This window comes from Periplaneta americana, chromosome 11, assembly GCF_040183065.1.
Source record: "Periplaneta americana isolate PAMFEO1 chromosome 11, P.americana_PAMFEO1_priV1, whole genome shotgun sequence".
NCBI classification, from domain to species: Eukaryota; Metazoa; Arthropoda; class Insecta; order Blattodea; family Blattidae; genus Periplaneta; species Periplaneta americana.
In genome coordinates this window covers 298,582-320,155 of record NC_091127.1, presented here as the reverse complement: position 1 = coordinate 320,155, position 21,574 = coordinate 298,582, and the positions used below count along the sequence as shown (strand labels likewise).

At 36.1% G+C, this 21,574-nt stretch overlaps 1 protein-coding gene across 1 annotated transcript; it reads right to left on the bottom strand.

The window, feature by feature from the left end:
- Positions 1-449: 449 nt before the first annotated feature.
- LOC138708692 (insulin-like growth factor-binding protein complex acid labile subunit) lies at positions 450-3,238 on the bottom strand. Its single transcript, XM_069838789.1, has 2 exons — positions 3,152-3,238; positions 450-2,638 (listed from the first exon to the last, which is right to left on the bottom strand). The coding sequence occupies exon 2, from the start codon at positions 2,612-2,614 to the stop codon at positions 683-685; it is 1,932 nt and encodes a 643-aa protein (XP_069694890.1). The 5' UTR covers positions 2,615-2,638; positions 3,152-3,238; the 3' UTR covers positions 450-682.
- Positions 3,239-21,574: the final 18,336 nt, after the last annotated feature.

Below are 21,574 nucleotides of genomic sequence, written 5' to 3'. Positions count from 1 at the left end.
AGCGACACTGTCAGATTTCTTTTAAAGTTACATCAGATCCAATATTAGATAGGTACACAATGCAGGCCTCTCTGTACTTGGGGTCAGGGTGACGCATCACTGCCAAGACGACATAGGACAATCACAAGACAAAGAACACACACCCAGTATTGTGTTATAAAGATGGATTTCTTCATTAATCACATCTGAAATCGAACCCGGTCCCTTGGGCAGGAAGTGCGTACGCTACTACTACTATGCCGAGCAATACGGTTTCTTAAATAACAAAATATTAACTGTAACCTGAAATTAACAATTTCGTTACGAACAATAAATCATATTGCAATTTGAAAGTCGATACATAACAGAAATACTGTTTAGTGAAAAGTGTTAGTAACCAATTGTTTTACTACCATCTCTATTTAGTAAAAACTTTTTTTTGCTATTCATACAATTAGGTTTCACGTCGATGTAAGATGTCACTTTCCCAGCAGTTTTATTTTTAGTATTCTTGTTCCCTTATATAGTTATATCTAAATAAATCGATAATCGGACCTCAGCTTTTGATCAACCTAATTCACAAAAAGAAAACAAGGTTGCAAAATAATTAAACTGAATCATAGGCAATATAAAGCATAAGACTTCACAAATCAAAACACTATGAAACATAAAGGCAAACACTTAAATTCCGCAACACCACAAGTTATGCTGTCTGGCCAGGGGAGTTCTGAGGCACCTGTTCATCGTTCTGCTCGATTCTGGGCTTAGGCTTCGTCACTTTGTAAGTGCCGTACTTCCTACGCATGATGAACAGCAGCGGAAGTATGACGAGTATGACGAGCAGAAGAAAGAACAGGGAAACACCCACTAAAATCTTATTTCCACGGTCTTCACTTCTTGATTGAGGAATATTTGGCGTAGGCGAAACAAAGTATTTCTCTGTGCAAGTGTCACATCCCGGCACGTCGCTCGTGCTTCCTACAGTAGAAATGTCCTCTGCAGGCGACTCCTCCTCTTCCTCGCAGTCCAAATGCTCAACATCTCCCCAGTAAACTGATTCTCGCTGTACATTTGTGCAATTTATCTGAGGTTCTCTGGGTATTATGCCTTGCTTCTGGGACCATAACCAAACCCTTCTCAGTTTGCAGTCACACAGGAATGGATTACCAGCAATATGTAAAGTTTTCAGTTTGGTTATATTGTTGCTGAATACTTCGACGTTGATAGTCTGCATCTGATTATTGGAGAGATCCAATACTTCTAGTTTGGTAAGAGTGTCAACGTACTGACTGTTCTCTGGGTTTGTAAGGTTCGCAATAGTGGTCAGATTATTGTTCCCGAGATTCAGTTCCTTCAAGCTGCTTGTATTACTCAAAAGGCCCTTTGGAAGTTCAGTAAGATTGCAGTGTTGCATATCAAAAATCTTCAGAGTTGAAGCACGTATAACTAAGCCATCAAGCACGCGCATATGTTGATTCTTATTGAGGAACAGATATTCGAGCTTTTCATTATTTGTGAACGTGTCTGGATGGAGGCTTATAATGGCATTACTGCTCAAATCGACGGATTTCAAGTTGGGATTATTTGTGAAGGCACTGGAATGCACAGCTTGGATTTTGTTTGTATTGAAATCTATAGATTCGAGCAGAGGATTATTTGAGAATGTTCCTGGCTGAATTTTTCTGATGTCATTCCAACTCACTGTTACCTTCGTAAGAAGAGGATTTTTGCTGAAGGTATCCGGGTGAAGATACGTCATTTTGTTATAGCCTGCATTTATCTCCGTTATGTTCGGGTTGTTTCTAAAAGCATTACGATGAATTGTTATGATGTGGTTTCTACTGATATCAATTCTTACGAGATCTGAATTGTTCACAAAGGTGTCCTCTCCCAAGCTGCTTACGTCGTTGTTACTCAAGTCTACGTCCTTCAGCTTCCTGGCATTTGAGAATGTACCGGGGTCTATTCTTGCTATGTAATTGTAGCTGGCGTTGATAATTTCAAGACTCGATTGGCTTACAGGATTTGTTGACACTATACGACTGATTTGATTCTTGCTCACATCCAATCTGCGGAGTTCAGGATAGTATTTCTCAACTTCAGCCGTGTCCACAACTGTAATGCTATTGTGACCCAAATACAGTTCTTTTATATGATTTGTCAACGTCATTACGTCCACAGGCAACGAAGTCAGACTATTGTTACGTAAATTTAAGATGACGAGTTGTGGATTGTGCGAAAATGTTCCGGGTAAGATCTTCGCCAATAGATTGCTTTCCAGATCAAGCTCCGAGAGTGATACTGCTGTTTTGAAAGTTCCGGATTCGATGCCCGATATTCGATTTTGTTTGAAGTACACTTTATGAAGATGAAGAACTCCTGTTTTATTGAACGTGTCGTTACGGAGGTAAGCGATGTCATTGTTGGATAAATCCAGAATTGTAGCGTTCCTATCAAGATTCTGTGGCACAGTAGGAAGTCCATTACCTGAACAATTAAACAACAGATCACTGCCACCATTGTCGTTGAGTTCCTTTGTGCAGTTGCACACTCCAGCAGGACACACCGTGGCTGCGATGCAACCCGAAAGCAGGTTGATGATCAGAAGTAATACGACTCGTGGAAGAGATGCCATATGTATTTGGCTTAAAATCAACACCTAGCAATGGAAAAATAAAATTGTTAAAATATAAACTTTCGTATTTAACTGTTAATTTCAGCTCATTTTTTTTGAGTGAAGTATTACGTAAGTACAACATGAATATGACATAAAATTGAAATTGGAAACTTTAAATTATACATGTAAGAAAAAATTATATCGGCAATCACGATAGTGAAGTAGATTATAAAACAGACTTAGTATTATAATTTGGCAGATGCAAAGAGCATATTGTTATCATGTGACAGACTAAGATAATTTTTATTGTTCATATCTTTCCATCTAAAATTTTATTTCGTGTCAAACTTCAAAACAAACTCTAAAATTTTAACGGTTGCATTTCTAAATGTTCTATTACTGAAAATATATTAATTCTATACCAATGAATTTACTTTGGATAGTTATTTATAATAGGATTTTGAAAGTTGAAATGTAAAATAGGCCTATTTATAAAGTATTGGTATACAAATCAAAATAGTGGCATTTAAATCATAATTTATAAACTGCACTTACAAGAAATGTAACAAAAGCACAATGTTCACTAGATACGCAGGCAACTTCAAACCTTAAAACCCGAAGAACAAACGACGACTGAGCGTGTTGCTATCAGTATAGAAACCTGTCGGTTATCATATCACCAGGAGGTCGTCAAGGCTAGCTAACACGGAAACAGTACAATGATGGCATATGACGAATATCATTGAAAATCCTTTAGGCTTTTAGGTGTGTAGCTAATAGGTTCAAACTTAGATTAATCGGAATTATTAATATTCTGTTACACAATTTTATTGCTGATCAAAATTGTATAATAATAATAATAATAATAATAATAATAATAATAATAATAATAATAATAATAATAATAATAATAATAATAATAATAATCCGTGGCGCTACAGCCCGTGGAGGGCCTAGACCGACCAGCTGGCTGCTGGCCTCACGCCCACATGACGAAGCAGAGGTGGACGATCATCCAACCAGAATGGTGGTATCGTGTGGTTAGCACGATGATCCTCCCAGCCGTTATAGCTGGCATTCGCAACCGGATTTCGCTACCTATCGTAGCTCCCCAAGTGCATCACGATGCTGGGTTGGCACCGGTCCCATACACTGGCCGAAATTTCATGAGAAAATTTCTTCCCCCATGAGGACTCGAACCAGCGCGCATTCCGTAACGCGAGTCCTAGGCAGGATGCCTTAGACCACGACGCCACGGCGTGGGACATCAAAATTGTATAGGACTGGAATATGCAGAAAGTGACTCTTAACACTCCAATTCAGATGTAAGGACTCTCAAGGCCACGTTGTTCACCGAGTCCCTGTTCAATAATAATAATAATAATAATAATAATAATAATAATAATAATAATAATAATAATAATGGTTTTATTGAACCTGATAGTGTTATGCAGGACACTTCACTTTAGATCTGGGAAATCTCAACAAAATTTGGATGTTAAAGGAGATTTTATTTTCTTTTTTGTATCGAATGCTCATTTTTTAGTAGGTTATTTTACGACGCTTTATCAACATCTGGGTTATTTAGCGTCTGAATGAGATGAAGGTGATAATGCCGGTGAAATGAGTCTGGGGTCCAACACCGAAAGTTACCCAGCACCGAATGTTCATATTCATCTTAAGGTATGCATCGACTCTTGGAGTAAAAATTTACAATTTCTCCTCAGTCTAATTCAGAATTCACTTTTTTCATACGGTTAAATGAAAGGACTGCAAAACGGAAAAAAAAATAATAAAACTTTGGGAGCAAAAATTTTGTGAAAAAAAAAAAAAAAAAATCATATATTCTTTCGGTAACCATTTCTTCGCTTCCAATTGACCTACATCATCCATTTTTTCACCAAATTGATCCCTAAACAGTGAAGAATGTTGTAGTCTAGAATGAACTTAATGCTCAATGTAGAGTATCCACCACCCACTGAACGAATATTTTTCTGCAGATGAATATCTGCAAGTACTCATACTACTGAGGAAGGACTGCAATTTTAAAGGAGTCTCAGCAGAAAAAAAAACAAATGAATGCAACCGTGATGCTTTTATTACTGGACTATTATCATGTCCGATTAGACAACGTCTTTTAGAAAATATTACATTAAAATTAGATGAAGCATTTTCCGAAGCATGAGCCTTGAAGATGGCTTTCAGACAACCAGAAGAATATGGGTACAATAATGTGTCATCAGTCAGTGCAGCATCAGGTAATGTGCAAGAGATAAGTGAGAAGTCTAACGAATCACATCATCCTGATAGTGTACTAGCCAAACTATTTAACAAGTGTTTCTTCTGTGGTTTCAATTGTCATATTATGAGAAGTAATTGTCCTGCTTTAAATGCTATTTGTAATACTTGCCACCTTAAAGTGGCATGTCAAAGGAAAACATCGCCATATTGTTGTTCGTTGGTATTCAAAGTGAAAAGCAAAATACAATTTCGAAATACGAGGCCAGAACGTTCTATTGTAAGGCGTATCACCTGGCTGATAGCAGCAAACAAACAAGTCCGGTTACTAAGCCAACGGGTACGAAGAAATAAGCGAGTCACGGAAATTATTGTCTTTGTTATCACAGGCTTTAGGAGGAGATAACGAGTTTGTTTTCAGTAGGCAACGTACTTTAAAACGAACGTTTGCCATGTTTACATAAGCACCGGCTAGTATATTTTAATGGGTATAACAAGTTTTCTTTGATCTAAAAAATAATTCCGGGATTAACAGGATGATAAAGCTACATGTTTTCTCCCTAAATTCTCTGATCTGCAAGAGCTTCCCATACCATCACATGAGCTTAACACTAATCAGTAATTGTCACAAAAAGAAAGCAATTACAAGAAAGCGTGGTTTACGGCCTCCTACACTTTTTCGCTTCGCAATTCATTAATTCGGCTGGATATGACCAATGGTCATACCTACATAGTCCTCACATAACTTAATTAGCTGTTTTCTGAACATTACCAGCAGTAGTCTACTGAACACAGGCTACTGTACCGGTAAGTGCATGGCAGCAGTATGTTCAGTTCTTTGTGCAGGTTATTGAATCTTAATATCTATCGTCATCATCTACTCTCAATTACACTATTTGGTCCATTTCGGCGAGAAGTACGATAAAAAATATAATTTACAAGTAGTGGCCATAGGATCAGCATGCTAACCTCCTGAGACTACAATACACAAGGAACACACGCTTACTAAGATGGGACAGAATTTGTAGCCGAAAGTAAAATTCGGATTTTCTGGATGTGCTACAGGGCAGAACTGAGACCATGAGCTTAATACTGTACAACACCGCGAAATTTCTGCTAATAAGTATAACTTCGCCTGTCAGATGGAACAGAAACACGTGACCTTGCATCTACACAGGAATTTGGACAAGAAACTCTAACTCAAAATGAAGAAACGCCTTCACTGGAACTCTCTGCCGCCTGAAGTCAAGGGCTGCCGAACATTGAAATCTTTCAAATCCAAGTTAGAAAATTATCTTATGACGAGTTGCCAAACTAACTTACTATTATGACAAGTGTTGTATTGCATGTTTCCACGTATTCACATTTTTTTTTATATATTCTGGTGATATTTAACTTATTTTATATTTTGTTTTCATATTTTCCGATAATGGTATATCTATAATGTGATAAGTTGAGCTATATATAATCATAATTTTCCTTACTGTGTGTACTTAAAAATATTGTATTCATTGTATGCTTTGTACTGCACTATTTTATTATTACTATTAGTATTATTATTATTATCATTATTATTGTTATTACTACTACTATTCTTATTTATTATTATTATTATTATTATTATTATTATTATTATTATTATTATTATTAATCTTATTTTTTATACTTTATACTTTGTATGTTTAATTTATGCCTTTTTCTTTCTTTCTGTATGTTATATATTATGTCTGATTTCTACTTACTTGTTGTTTACATTTTATTATTATTATCTTATTCAGTTTTGTGTGTAAAATTGTAGTGTACTTTGTAAATTTGTAGTGTTTTTTGTAACGCAGTTTTACTTCTGGTTGAGTGTTAGAGAAGGCCGTATGGCCTTAACTCTGCCAGGATAAATAAATCATCATTATTATTATTATTATTATTATTATTATTATTATTATTATTATTATTATTATTAATGTTTCAGCACATGACCTTGAACCTATGAAGGAAATGGGGCAAGGAACTCAACCTCAAAATGAAGACGTTCCACCTGATGGAACCAAAATGAAGGTTCTTCTATTAATGACCCACCAGAACCTTAAATGAAACGCACTCCCCGCAAGTTTCTTCTACTGGGAAAGAAAGAAGGCGAAGTTTTACAATCTCCAGTATTTAAAAATCTTATAACCACAAAAAACAATACCTATACCTACACTCAGGAATTCTAGAATAATATGCCCTCTTAAGAATCTTCTGGATTATGTTCCAAAATAAAAAAGGAAAGAATGTTGTAGTAATTTATTCCACACAATCTAACATTGTTTAGTGACTACTGTTATAGGTGCATTGTCTTTTAAACGCTTTTGTTTTATGCGGTATTGGTGCCATTCTCTTGTTCAATAAAACAATTTTAAAGCTCTATAGTTTTCATTACACTGGGGGAATATTCTTCCCCTTGCTGCTGCTACTGCTATTAGTTATGTAGTAAGTAGCAATGTTATCATTATCTGTCTCACTTAAACTGAAATATGGCTACCTGAATCAGTTGTTAATTCAAAATTATTTCGTAATAATAATTATACTGTGTTTCGTGCTAATAGACACCAATAAAAATAGAGGTGGTGGTGCCTTAACAGCAATTAGCAACCAGATATCTTTTACATGTCGGCGATATGACTTAGAAATTATTAGAGAATGTGCTTGGATTGAAATTCAAAAGGCTGATGGTTGTAATTTATTAAATGGAAACTTAATTTTCCACCTGACACTGATCGTAAACGATTAAAATTTTATCTAAATTTTATTGAAAAACATCTTGATCTCATAATTTTCAAATATTAATCCTGGGTGATTTCAATGCTCCTAGTATAGACTGGTCATCTGACTGTAATCTCAATGATGTTCATTAAGACTCAGGATTTATATTCCTCTTCTTGCCTTCTGGGATTAAATCAAATCAATTTTACGATAAACAGTAAAAATCTTCTTGATCTAGTCTTTACTAATGTCTTTAATTGTATAGTTAAACTGGCCAATCACTCTCTAGTTTTGGAAGATATCTATCACCCATCTATCTCCATTGATCTGGAATTAACTTTGATATTACCTGTATGTACATTGTCAAATTAGATCCTATTCAAATTATTCTCAAGGTGATTACCTGGATTTCTATTCTATTCTCTACAATTATGATTGGAATTGCATACATCAGAGTATTGATGTAAATGCTGCCATTAATTCCTTGTTATCAAATTATAAATAATGCTATCTCTCTTGCTGCCTCTGTCACTTTTTTAAAAAAAGTCGTACACTACTATCCTAAATGGTTTTCAAACAACTTACATCCACTTGTTAAGAAAGAAAAAAGCACAAAGAAATTAAAAAAAAAAAATTGATCGCCATTATAAAATATTTTCCAATTTTAGAAAACATGCCAAAGCTATGATTAATCTGAAAAATTAAAATGGTTACAAGCAATTGATGATCATTTATAGAACGAACCAAAGAAATTTTGGAAATCTGTTGAATCTTTTCGGAAATCCAATACTTATCCCACTGAATTAATAATAAATGGGGTTCACATCATGATCAGAATGAAATTGTTACTGCATTTGCTTACTTACTTATGGTTTTTAAGGAACTTGAAGGTTCATTGCCGCCCTCACATAAGCCCGCCATCGGTCCCTATCCTGAGCAAGATTAATCCAGTCTCTACCATCATATCCCACCTCTCTCAAATCCATTTTAATATTAACCTCCCATCTACATCTCATCCTCCCCAAAGGTCTTTTTTCCTCTGGACTTCCAACTAACACTCTATATGCATTTCTGGATTCGCCCATATGTGCTACATGCCCTGCCAATCTCAAACATCTGGATTTAATGTTCCTAATTATGTCAGGTGAAGAATACAATGCGTGCAGTTCTGTGTTGTGTAACTTTCTCCATTCTTCTGTAACTTCATCCCTCTTAGTCCCAAATATTTTCCTAAGCACCATTCTCAAACACCCTTAATATAACTGTTTTATAAATTCTAACTCAGGTTTTTTGACAGCAGACTGGATGACAAAATCTTCTCAACCGAATAATAACAGGTATTTCCCATATTTATTCTGCATTTAATTTCCTCCCGAGTGTCATTTATATTTGTTACTGTTGCTCCAAGTTATTTGAATTTTTCCGCCTCATCAAAGGATAAATTTCCAATTTTTGTATTTCCATTTCGTACAATATTCTCGTCACAATACATAATCATATACTTAGTCTTTTCGGGATTTACTTCTAAAGCTTTCTTCACTTCATCTCCAGTCTTGCGTACACTACATTTAACACTTATTACAGAAGATTGATAAATGGGCAACTTACTAGTGTAGCACGTGGGCTTACAGTTGTTTCGGTATAGAGCTTTAAGCCAACGTGCTTAAATATTTAACACTAGTAAGTTGCCCATTTATCAATCTTTTCTTTACTTGTTTCAAGTAAAATTCCCTATGAAAAAATGTAGGTCATCCCATATTATTTGCAGATGACACAAGTATAGTCATTACAGCCAATAACTCCAACACATTCCAATCTTCAACAGAGGCAATTCTCCTCAAAATATGTGATTGGTTCTTGGCCAGTAAATTAGTATTAAATTGTAACAAAACTAACATAATCCAATTTAAATCCTTTCCAAATTCAACCTCGCAATCTTGCGTTTTAAATTTTGAAATTTATAAAGAGCCCGAATTATTGTTAAAATTATTTTTAACTGATTTACATTAAATTTGCATGAAATAATTACAATTACAGAATTTATAAAACAGACTTTACTTTTCTTTGCCAGCTTCTTTGAATTTTGATAAATGACTCACTTAAACTTAACTTTTCTTGCTTTATGAGCTGCAAACACCTTCACTAACTTCTGCTGTCTGCTGCTTTGTACTAACTTAAGCTTAGAAAATCTCTGTTCTCCAGAAACCACTGGCATGGAATGAACAAACAAATTCTCAATGCAACTGTTCCTCAACTTCGTTGGAACTTGCTAATACGGCAAACCTATTTGAAATTTCGACCTGATAATGTTGCTTGCCTCTATACTAAGAAAGTCTCTTTCTATGGATCAGAATACTTGTGAAATTCTTATTGTTTCTGTACTAGCAGCATCATCAGAAAAATAAAGTATCTTTTATAGATCAGGATACTTTCCCTTAAGATACTCAGTTAGACCTACAACTCGTTGAAAGTATTGGACAGTTATAGTGCTATATTCCATATTACTAATGATACACATAGATATGGGATGACTGTATTCAATGTAAGCCACGAATGGATACAATGTAGTGATCATTAACCCAATGAAAATCTTGAACAGCATGTTAAGAAAGGTCCTCAGAAAAATCACCTAAAAACTGGATTGTTGTTTGGCAATGTAATGGTGGTTACAGAGGTGACAGAGTTTGTCAGCTAATTTTTTCAATAAATTCGTCACACATGTCCACACACGTCACAAACATAGATCTATCTATGCTGACTCACTCTTTGTATATTATCTGATCTAACTCTTATATTCCTTCACAGTTTTCTAATATCACCTTCACAGCTTCAATCCCTAGACAATTGACATTGCCCCATCATGCAGTCTTCTGAGTTGTCATCAAGGTAGAGATATCTGATCATGCAGCAATCCTGTAGAAACTAAATCTTTCTGACAGTCGAGATCAAATTTCGCAAATAGTTATATTCATAGAAGAGTATTCTCTCCCAAAGGTATTGAGGTTATCTTTATGGGAGTGAAGCATCAAGACTGAATACAAAGTTTAGAATCTTACTATAGAAATTGCAGTGGTAGTGATTTATTTGATGTTTTTTTTTTTTTTTTTCCATAATTAATATTGACCTTTTTAACCTGTATTTTCCGGAAGAGGCAATAAAGATTAAAAGAACAGATGTGCGACACAAGAAAAACAAATTGTTTATAAAGCAACTGGAATATATGCAAATAGGGAGATACTACGTCGTCCATATGTAAACTTTCTGGGAAGGAAGGAGATAAACTTAGATATAAGAAAGCAAGGAAATTTACAAGGAATCACTAATAGAAAGAAAAAAAAAACAAAACAAAGAAATGCCATTTTCATTTAATCATCCAACAACAAATGTAGACCCGCATGGAATTTAATTGACAGAATGTAACAAAGATGATGAAAATCAAAATATACCAGTGCAACTCAATGAAATGCATAGGCAGGTATTTTCTTGAAACTGTGGACAGGAACAAGCACATCTGTGCAAATGCCAGAGGTTGATTTTAAATTGGAGCATACATCATGTGAGGATACAATATTTAATATTGTGAACAAAATAAAAGCATCCAGCAGCAAAGATATTCATGGAATATGCAACAGTTTCCTTAAGTTGAAGAGAGTGAGCCCACAGTCCATTTTTATGGACTAAGTTATTTTATCCACTGGTCTATGGACTGAGTGAGGTCAGCCAGGTAATTTGCTAAAAATTAACACCGTAAAGAAGTTGAAATGCTAACCAGTGATATATAAGTGTTAAAAGTGTATATACAACAATGAAGAACAAAATTTTAAACAAATATTGGCTTTGTTTTGGAAGAAAACAAGCTTAAAATATAATGATAGAGGTCCCAAGCATAATCATATATTATATGTAGAGAAATAGGTTATTTTACGACGCTGTATTAACGTATCAGGTTATTGAGTGTCTGAATGGGATGAAGGTGATAATGCCGGTGAAATGAGTCCGGGGTCCAGCACCGAAAGTTACCCAGCATTTGCTCAAATTGGGTTGAGGGAAAATCCCAGAAAAAACCTCAACCAGGTAACTTACCCTGACCAGGATTCGAATCCGGGCCACCTGGTTTCATGGCCAGACGCGCTGACCGTTACTCCACAGGTGTGGACTGTATTATATAATGAAAATCGCCAGTTTTGGGATCACACTGTTCAATTACGTTTTAAGTACATCCTTTGGCAGTGAGTATCATTAGTTTTGGGGGAAGTTAGAGGGCTTTCGTACTTCAGGAAAGCAATTAGAATTATAGCAAGCATGAAAGGGATGATTCTTGCAAAAACATATTTTATAAATGAGAGAACCTATTTTCTACTTTTTTTTTTCTTATCAATAACGAAACATTTACTTACAAAGAATTCAACTATTCATATCTTTAAAACAAGGAATGGTAAATGATGAGCACAGGAAAGCCATTTCGTAGCACTTTGTAAAATCACTCAAATAACCTAGAAAATGAAGGGAACATCTCCAGTGAGCCGTGGCAATGTGCACTTCAACCATTTTACCACAGATTTGGTATACATAAAATATTTTTTACTCCATTGGACTGTATTTTTGGTCCTGGCAAAATATAATACAAATGGAGTAAAAACTAGTATTTAACCGTGGAATTCACTGGAGGTGTTCTCTTTCATTTTCTATGCTACCCGAGTGATTTTACAAAGTGCTACGAAATTCCATTCCTGTGCTTATCATTTACCAAGATGGTTAAAGAAGCTACTGAAAAAAAATTGATAAGCCAAATTATTTGAAATGACTCTGGAACACAGATAGATAGCTTAAGACTGTGCCGTAACATTGAGAGAAATCATGGCCAACTGCACAAAAAAACTGATGCATGGCCCTCTCATTCATCCCCTTCTGCTTCAGTACATAAACTGTTATGATGAAATTATATTGAAATAAACAACTTTCAGCAAAATATATATATATATATATATATATATATATATATATATATATATATATATATATATATATATATAAACATATTTATTGCATTCAATTTATCGTGGGTTTTTGGTACAAGGAGGACTACTATTTTTGCTGTTGTCGAATTATATTAAGGTGCAAGGAAAGGAATGTAATGTTATTAAACAACCAAATCACCCACTCCTTTTTCCCTCTACTGATTTGTGCTTGTTTTTCTCCCGGCTTGAAGTGGAATGGTCACTAATGTTAGAACAGTTTGCTGGCTATATTCTCCTGAATAATTTCTGATATATGCATTTTTTTTCTTTCTCTAGTATTACTCCCACTTTGTATATTGACTTACAAACCAATGTGGTGTAGTGGGAAGGAATAATTAATTTTATAGATGATTGTCATTGTTTAGCGGCAATTTATTACTTAGTGTTATATCTTATCTTTCTTTTTTGGATACAATGACAAATTTCACATCCCACTGTCGTAATAACTATATTTAGATTCTAGAAAATGATTGCACACAAATAAATAAATGAATTCACTGAGCCACGTGGGGGTATATTCATTAAATATTAGGACTGCCATAATTCTGGATACAAAAATACGCACCTTTCTGTTTTTTTTTTTTTTTTTTAAATTGCGGATATATTCTGAATTAACCATTTTGAAGCAATGCTTTTACCTTACTTGAAGCCCATTCCTTTCAGGTATCCAAATGACTTTCATCAAAGAAAGCACTATCTATAGAAGCAAAAATTCTAGGAGACAGCATGCAAATTCTAAAACTTTCTCAAAATTGTTAAATTTCGTTTCACTTTCTTTCAATTTGTTGAAAACTTCAACTTCAACCCACAGATTTACAGTTTTCAGTCCCTTTCTTTCTCTTATTCCTTCTTCACATTTCGTTTGATTTTTCAATGTACAAAATTTGCGAGCATGATATCATAAAAAGTTTGTCATTGTTGAAGGCAGCATTAGATTAGAAACGAATGAATTTATAAACTCAGCTGATTTCTCAGCACTGCTCCGATGTAATTCATAATCCGAACCTACTTTAATCCAGGAAAACTTTTCAACACCCTCCCATAATTCGAGATAATTCTTTACAATTTCGTTACCACGTTAAGGTATACAAGATACATATGTATTTACGTACTTGGCTTCTAGTCGAGCCATGTTTACCATAAACAAAAGAAAAATTGAGTGCCGATACCAATTTCGCACCGAAATAAGGGTAGAAAGTTGCTGTGAAAGTGATGGCTGCTGGAGAGTGTGGTAAGCAGAATTGCTCGAGAGAAGTAGGAAGGGTAGGCGACAGGGAGGGGAAGCACATGTCTCATTTTTGTGCGTTTCCTTAATGATCACAGAGAAAAAGTGACTTTTCGTAAGGTCGAATTAGTGACAGGTTAGATTTGTAGCGCGGCCGGGTAGCCCAGTTGGTAGAGCAGCTGGCTACGGACTGGAAGGTCCGGGGTTCGATCCCAGGTGGTGACACGATTTTTTCTCGTTGCCAAACTTTCAGAACGGCCCCGAGGTTCACTCAGCCTCCTATAAAATTGAGTACCAGGTCTCTCCTGGGGGTAAAAGGCGGCCAGAGTGTGGTGCCGACCACACCACCTCACTCTAGTGCCGAGGTCATGGAAAGCATGGGGCTCTACCTCCATGCCCCCCCAAGTGATGGCATGTTACGGGAATACTTTTTTTTTTTTTTTTTTAGATTAGTGTAGGCTTTTGCTATGCCTTGGAAGAATGGGCACATTCTTAGACAATTGTTACTTGTAAACTAACAACCTAACCTGTCACTGACTCGACCTTGAGAAAACTCACTTTTTCTCTGATCAGTATAGTAAGGAAACGCACAGAAATGAGATTTATGTGCTGCCCCTCTCTGTCGCCTGTACCACCTCGACGGAGAGATCCTGTCTGCCTGAACCGTTCCACTTACCCCACTTCAACAGCAACTCTTCACCTTTATTTCGGTGCGAAATTGGTATCGGCACTCAATTTTTCTTTTGTTTACGGTACATATGACTCAACTAGAAGCCAAGTACGTAAATACATTTGTACCTTAATGTGGTAACGCAATTGTAAAGAAATAATGAAATACACTGGTCATAAAAGCTCAGAATATTTTCTTCGAAATCCTTGTTTCATTTCACCATCATGCCGCGAGTTTCTTTTTAGACCACGGTTAAACGAAGTATTTTCCCTGGACCAAAAATACAAGATGCGTTGCTCGTTTCACCTTATTATGAATACCTATGTGTCGAGGAAAGTGTCTTATTTTAGGTTATAATTCGGAATTCGTTCAATATTTAATAAGCTGTTTAGGATTAGTGTAAAACTGGCCTATGTGCAACGACGTCTCCTAGCAAATTACCGTCTTTTTAATACCAAAGTGTACGTTATTACCGTTGGTTAGGCCTACTACGATAGAAGTCATCCCTTGAAGGATGTGACAATTAATTTATTGTTAATATCATTTCTAAGTCCGAATCATAAAATACAAATTGTCCGTACAAAATGCGGACGTATGGTAACCCTATTATAATTAATTACTGGAATATTCATTCACTGCTTACCCGAGTTTAAATCCATTTTTGTAAGCTTCTCCTTATTCTTCCTTGGAAATTTGAATAACTTTATATCACGACACTATTTATATCTTCTGCAGTTAAGATTATAATAAATGTTTGACATTCTGATTTAATAATTTGTTGCATAGACACTTCTAATTGAGACAATAGGCGAGCTATATTAACACTTGAGCTCCTTTATGTAATTTGAGTAAGAAAATTTAATGTTCGCGCGCTCAGCAGCATTGCCAACACGATCCTAACAAAACCCGCTATGAAACAGTGCAGAAGTCGCTAAATTGCTATATATGACACTATTTTGCCACTATGAGTACCAAAAATACTCGCTAAATCCCTGTACCTGCATTACAAATTTCATAAATTTTATCCTCTAAATTAACACTGAAAAACTCCTTCGAAGTCTTGTGCTTCATTGTCCAAAGCTTCGAAATTAGTCAAGCAAGGTAAATACTAAATATTAACACAGTAAAGAAGTTGGAAATTTAATGAACAATTAATATCGCTTTTCAATACGATACAGAATTGGCATGCAGTAATAAATATTACCTTCGAGAATTGAAGTAAAGTGGTCTTAAGTCTGATTGGCTGGTTTTCTTCTGGGGTGTGTGGCTCTCTTAAATTTAATGGCATCACCTCCAACAGGAAATTGACCACTTCACATCAACACTAGTCGACCTGGTTGGCGAGTTGGTATAGTGCTGGCCTTCTATGCCCAAGGTTGCGGGTTCGATCCCGGGCCAGGTCGATGGCATTTAAGTGTGCTTAAATTCGACAGGCTCATGTCAGTGGATTTACTGGCATGTAAAAAGAACTCCTGCGGGACAAAATTCCGGCACATCCGGCGACGCTGATATAACCTCTGCAGTTGCGAGCGTGGTTAAATAAAACATAACATTTTTTTTTTTTTTTAAACACATCAACACTGGGTGCAAAGGCTTACTCGTCGCCTAAGATTAAGAGAGCCATACACCCCAGAAGAAAACCAGACTCAAGATCATAGGCTACCACTAAGACACTACCTTCCTGCCATACCATAGGAATGTAATGGACCACATCAGTAAGATCCTGAAATGTCACAATATGGAAACGACATTCTTACCAACCAAGCAAATTTGCAGTACAGTACCGGTATGTTATTGTCAGCCAATTACACACTTCTATCCTCAGGGGTACACAAGATCCCATGCTGATCTGGCGCAGTGTACATTGGTATGACAAACGGAGTATCAAGACCTGGCTTACAGAACACAGAAGAAACTGTCGGTTGGGACAGACAGGTAAGTCAGCAGTAACAAAACATGTGTTCCAAGAAGGTGAACACGACATCCGGTTGGAGGACATGGACATCCTCAGTCAGGGGCGGACGCAGGATTTTTTTTGGGGGAGGGATTTGTGGAGATAGTAAAAATGTAGTAATGAGAAATAAGTTCATATACTTACAATTTGTTTCCGAGTCACAAACATTTACAAGTTGGCCTGAGTAGCGTAGTCGGTATAGCCTTCTGTGCTCGAAGTTGCGGGTTCTACCCCAACCCAGCTCGATGGCATTTAAGTGTGTTTAAATGCGACAGGCCTCATATCAGTCGATTTACTGGCATGTAAAAGAAGTCCTGAGGGAAAAAATTCCGGCACACCGGCGACGCTGATATAACCTCAGCAATTGCGAGCGTTGTTAAATAAACCATAATTTTTTAATTTTAACATTTAAAATGACTGCAATACAAAAACAATGACAGAATGACATTTACAGAAGAAGGTGATGAGGCTTCTTAGACAGTTCATCCAGTACTTCATGAGCTTTTACTTCTACATTTATATGTATATACATCAAGGCCAGTCCATTTAATCTGTCTGCTCCCATCGTGCTCCTCAAGTAAGTCTTCAAATACCGCAATGTTGAGAACGACCGTCCTGGTGTTGCTGTAGTTACAGGCAACGTGCAGAAAAGTTTCAGCACCTTGCGAGTGCAGGGAAAAATAATTTCATTGCACCTGTTCAAAGATGATATAAAATCAGTAGGTATTAGGTGAAGATTTTTCTGATCAAGGAAATTTCTTCTCCACATCTTCAATTCATTGAAGAAAGAATCTGGTGATGTATCAACATCATTGGGCCACTGATTTACTACAGTCTGAACAGCAGTTTCTAAATCTTCACCTGATGCTCGCACTATGTTTTTAGGCAGCAAAGTTTGTATGGACTTTAGGATTCCCTTATGATTTAAAAACCTGTCCTTGAGCTGACTAATGAAATAGTCTAAGAAGAGAAGGAAATTTAAAGGCCTAAAATACTCTTCATGACTCTCTGTCTTGAAGTAAGAATGCTGTGTTTGTCTTCCTGCAGTTCTTGGAATTTAACATTTCAGCAAAGAGAATTTACGTGGAAAACTCTCTAATTCCTATGTACATTCACGAATTAAAATTAATATTATTTTTGTTTCTTGTTTCGTATTTTTCTCAAAATTTCGGGAGGGGATATATCCCCTTAATCCCCCCCCCTTGCATCCGCCCTTGTCCTCAGTAATACTTCATATTTTTTCCCCGAGGTTACAACTTCAACTGCAAGGAAGAAGGCCTGAAACTTAATAAATCTTGGCCCCAGCCTTATACACAACCTAATGCCATTGCCTGAACGAGAACATTAGACCACCAAGTGCGGACCACACAGACAACCAGTAAACCAGACCCTGCCTCCAGCCCAACACACAACCACTTGCAATATCAAATACCCCTAGTTCGCCGAGATCACTTCGCCTGTGTGTGCCTCGCCCAGCTGAAGGTGTCTACCGCTGAAGTAGATAACTTCTGGTAGCAACTCCACTAGTAGGCCATAGTCTCTCAGCCCAGAAAATCCTTGTTTCAATGAGCTTCTTGAAATTATATGGAAACTTATATCGCAATGTCCAGTTACATTGAGCTCTACACAATTGTAATCCTTCGTGCAGGCTAATTGAGACGTCTTGCCATTAACTAGGTGGCACTATATTAGTGTCCTTTGTTTTGTTTTTAAGAGAGAGCTGGAAAATGAGATTCTACATATTCTTTACCTGGCTTAATTTTTAGATTTTATCAAAGTCACTTTTCTTTTCCAAGAACCTCTCATTTCCTCGAAACAGATTTTTTCCTAACAAAGGCTGGTGTAAAACCTAACTGTAAAAATATATATACGAGTACATACAACAATTTTAAAGATACAGCAAATTTATAACACTATACATTTGCCAATTTTTTAAGTAAATTGGCAAATTTATAACACTATACATTTGCCAGTTTTTTAAGTAAATTAGATACTTAAGTAAATAAACAAGAAACACAGCATACCGACTTCAAAAAACCAAACTATGAAGATCTCCAGTGTATACTGAACAAAATAAAGCAAGAAGCAAGGCTCCAGCTTCAATCCTTCACTTTTTATGTCTACTTTTGTTCCACTGTGCACTCATCGATATCACAGTTACCGAGTGAGAACAATTGAATTTTAACAGGCTGTAATTCATAAATGCTTCAACCAAATAGTCTAAAATTCTGCCAGACTTCTATACTAGTACACATAAAACTCATGCCCAAATAACATGACAATCAGTGTCGGTTGGTGTGATGCCCTGGTTCAATTGACACAGAATCACCCCTGAAATCCGTTGGATAATGGATTGTCTGAATGCTTACATTAAAGGTTGGCCTACACTTCTAAAAATCTGCGAAGATAATAGGGACAAAATTGATAGCACATAAATGCAAGCAAAAGTTACCAACGTTATGCTTAAGAGAAAAGTTAAATATATGATTCCCATTTTGAGACTCTTGATAAAGTACAGAAAGACTGTTGTGTTCCCTTGCTCATGCTGTGTACTTCTGTAAACAATTTAAAAACATATAATTGATGGAACATGGGATGAAAATATTAAAAAGAAATTTGTAAATAGATATAACAGGGCTTTAACTGTAGCTGATTTTCTTGTTTAGAAGTAGATTATTTCTACAACACCCCAGAGCAATGAGGCAATAATAAGAATGAAAATTGATTTTATTTATTTACCCAGTGCGTATGTCAACATTGTTAACATATACAGAGTGTTTCTGGGCTAATGTTACAAACTTTCAGGGATGATGAGGAAGGGCACACATATAAATTTGAGATAAGGAACCATGGTCCAGAAATGACCGAGTCGAAAGTTACAAGCAAAAATAGTTGTGTGGAAATGGAATAATTTTATTCCTCTGTACACCTTATTTATGTGTATTTATCTGTACATCTTACACGTACTGTATTCATCTGACGTTGTTTACGTTGTCTACTTACAGTATTCCATTCAGTGCGCTGTCTGAGGGATGGGGACAGGAAACTACACTAAAGCAATGCAGATAGCGTAATGTGTAACGGACATGGTCGGTCCTGATATGCACGTCTGTAGACAGCAGTGTATGTGTACAAGTTGCAGTGTCCAGTCGATCAGTCCTAGTGAAATGGAGGAGTATACGAGAGTGGAATATGCAGACCTGATTTTCGAATATGGATGAGCCAATGGGAACAGTAGACAAGCTCACAGATTGTATTGGGCCGAGTACCCACGTAGGAGACATCCAGCCCATACCAACTTTCCACGACTGTTTCAAAGGTTAAGGGAAGGAGGGCACGTGGTGCCAAATTACAATTCCATTTCCACACAACTATTTTTGCTTATAACTTTCGACTCAGTCATTTCCGGACCAGGGTTCCTTATCTCAAATTGATACATATGCCCTTCGCCATCATCCCTGAAAGTTTGTAACACCAGCCCGGAAATACCCTGTATAATGTATTAGTAAATTATTACTTCAAAAATTAATAATAATAAAAATTATAATTTAGAAAGTAATTCAGTGATTTTTGTCATAAAAATAATTTGATTTAAATCAATCAGTGATTTAAACTGTATTGTACAAATAGACCAAGTTAAATCACTGCACCCTGATAAGAACTATTGCAAAATTTTACCAAAAGCTATAAAAGAGGCAAAAGGAATGCATTTGTATAGAAAAATACAAAATTCAGATAATAAAATTAAAACTATTTGGGATATTATTAGAAATGAAACTAGTCGATATCCAAAGAAGAAAATATTAATTTTGTTATAATTGAAGATTATAAAATAGAGGATTCAAAATCTATTGCGAATTCTTTGAACAGCTTCTATATAAATATTATTGACAACTTAAAAACTCAAGCTTGTGCAGAATATACTGCAGTTGGTTATTTAAGGCTGGATGCACATGGAATCAGTGCAGTTCTTCGTGATGTGACAGTTTGCTTTATAGTGTCTCACAACGGTTCGCAGCACTGAACATTGTTTGCTCACGACAACTGATCTGCTGGTTGTGTGGGTTTAGCAAACTGCTCTATCCTAGACAATAGCATCATGGTGTATTTTCACTATTTTGGAAGAAGAGCAGAATAAACATAGATTTTGGGTAGACGTGACCTAAATGGGGTCATCCAAGAAGTAAGAAGTGACGAGAAAGATTTTTAAAATTTCACTAGAATGAGTATCACTGCTTTTGACTGAAGATGGTTTTCTTTGTTGACTGAGGCCCGACTGGTGTATGAAAAATTTCTACATCAAGTTTGTGGACATAGCTGCTCACGCATGTGCAGTACTGCAACCACCAGACCGTCTGCTCACGCCCAAGTTCATGCAGTCATCCAATGCTGTCTCCTGCTCGAGACCGTCTTGTCGCATCTGATTCTCTGTGCATCACATTATTGGAAATGAATGTGAGTCAAGTACCATCAGACCAAATGCTGCATCTGATTCTGTGTGCATCCAGCCTAACAGATGCATTTAACACTGAATTTCCAGGTCTCAAATTTATTCCCACTACTGCAGCAGAAATCATGCATGTTATAAAAATCTACAAAAAAAAAAAATTCATATCGATATGATGAAACACCAAGTAAAGTTCTGAAAGCCATCTCTTCCATTAAGCTATTTATGCAATTTGCCAGCACAATGTGGTATTTTCCCAGAAAGTGAGCAAATGAAAGGTATGAGACAGGGATGTAGTCTGAGTCCTTTTTCATTTTATTTATTTATGAATACTTCTTGATTACACAACTTTTAACACTGTATCACTTCGGAATATGTATGATAAGACTTTGTGTTAAAATCTAACGTACCTTGTTTACATGTTTCGATCTATTTATGGGTCATCCTCAGAACTGGTCGTTGTTGGTCTTGTCGCCTCTTGTTTTGTTTCCTGTGAGGGTGTGTTCGTGTGGTATAATGTAGAGTCAAAGAGTGTGTGTGTTCTGAAATTGAGTTGTGTGTTGAGAATTTCGTTGGGGTGTGTTTTCGTGTGTCTGTATGAAATGAAATATACACCACTTATACTTGTTTTTATGAAAGATGGGACATGACTGGAGCGTTGCGATCGGAAAAACAACTGAATGTCAC

Excerpts from the sequence above, each read along its gene's own strand:
- LOC138708692 (XM_069838789.1), bottom strand. The coding sequence starts at position 2,614 with ATGGCATCTCTTCCACGAGTCGTATTACTTCTGATCATCAACCTGCTT.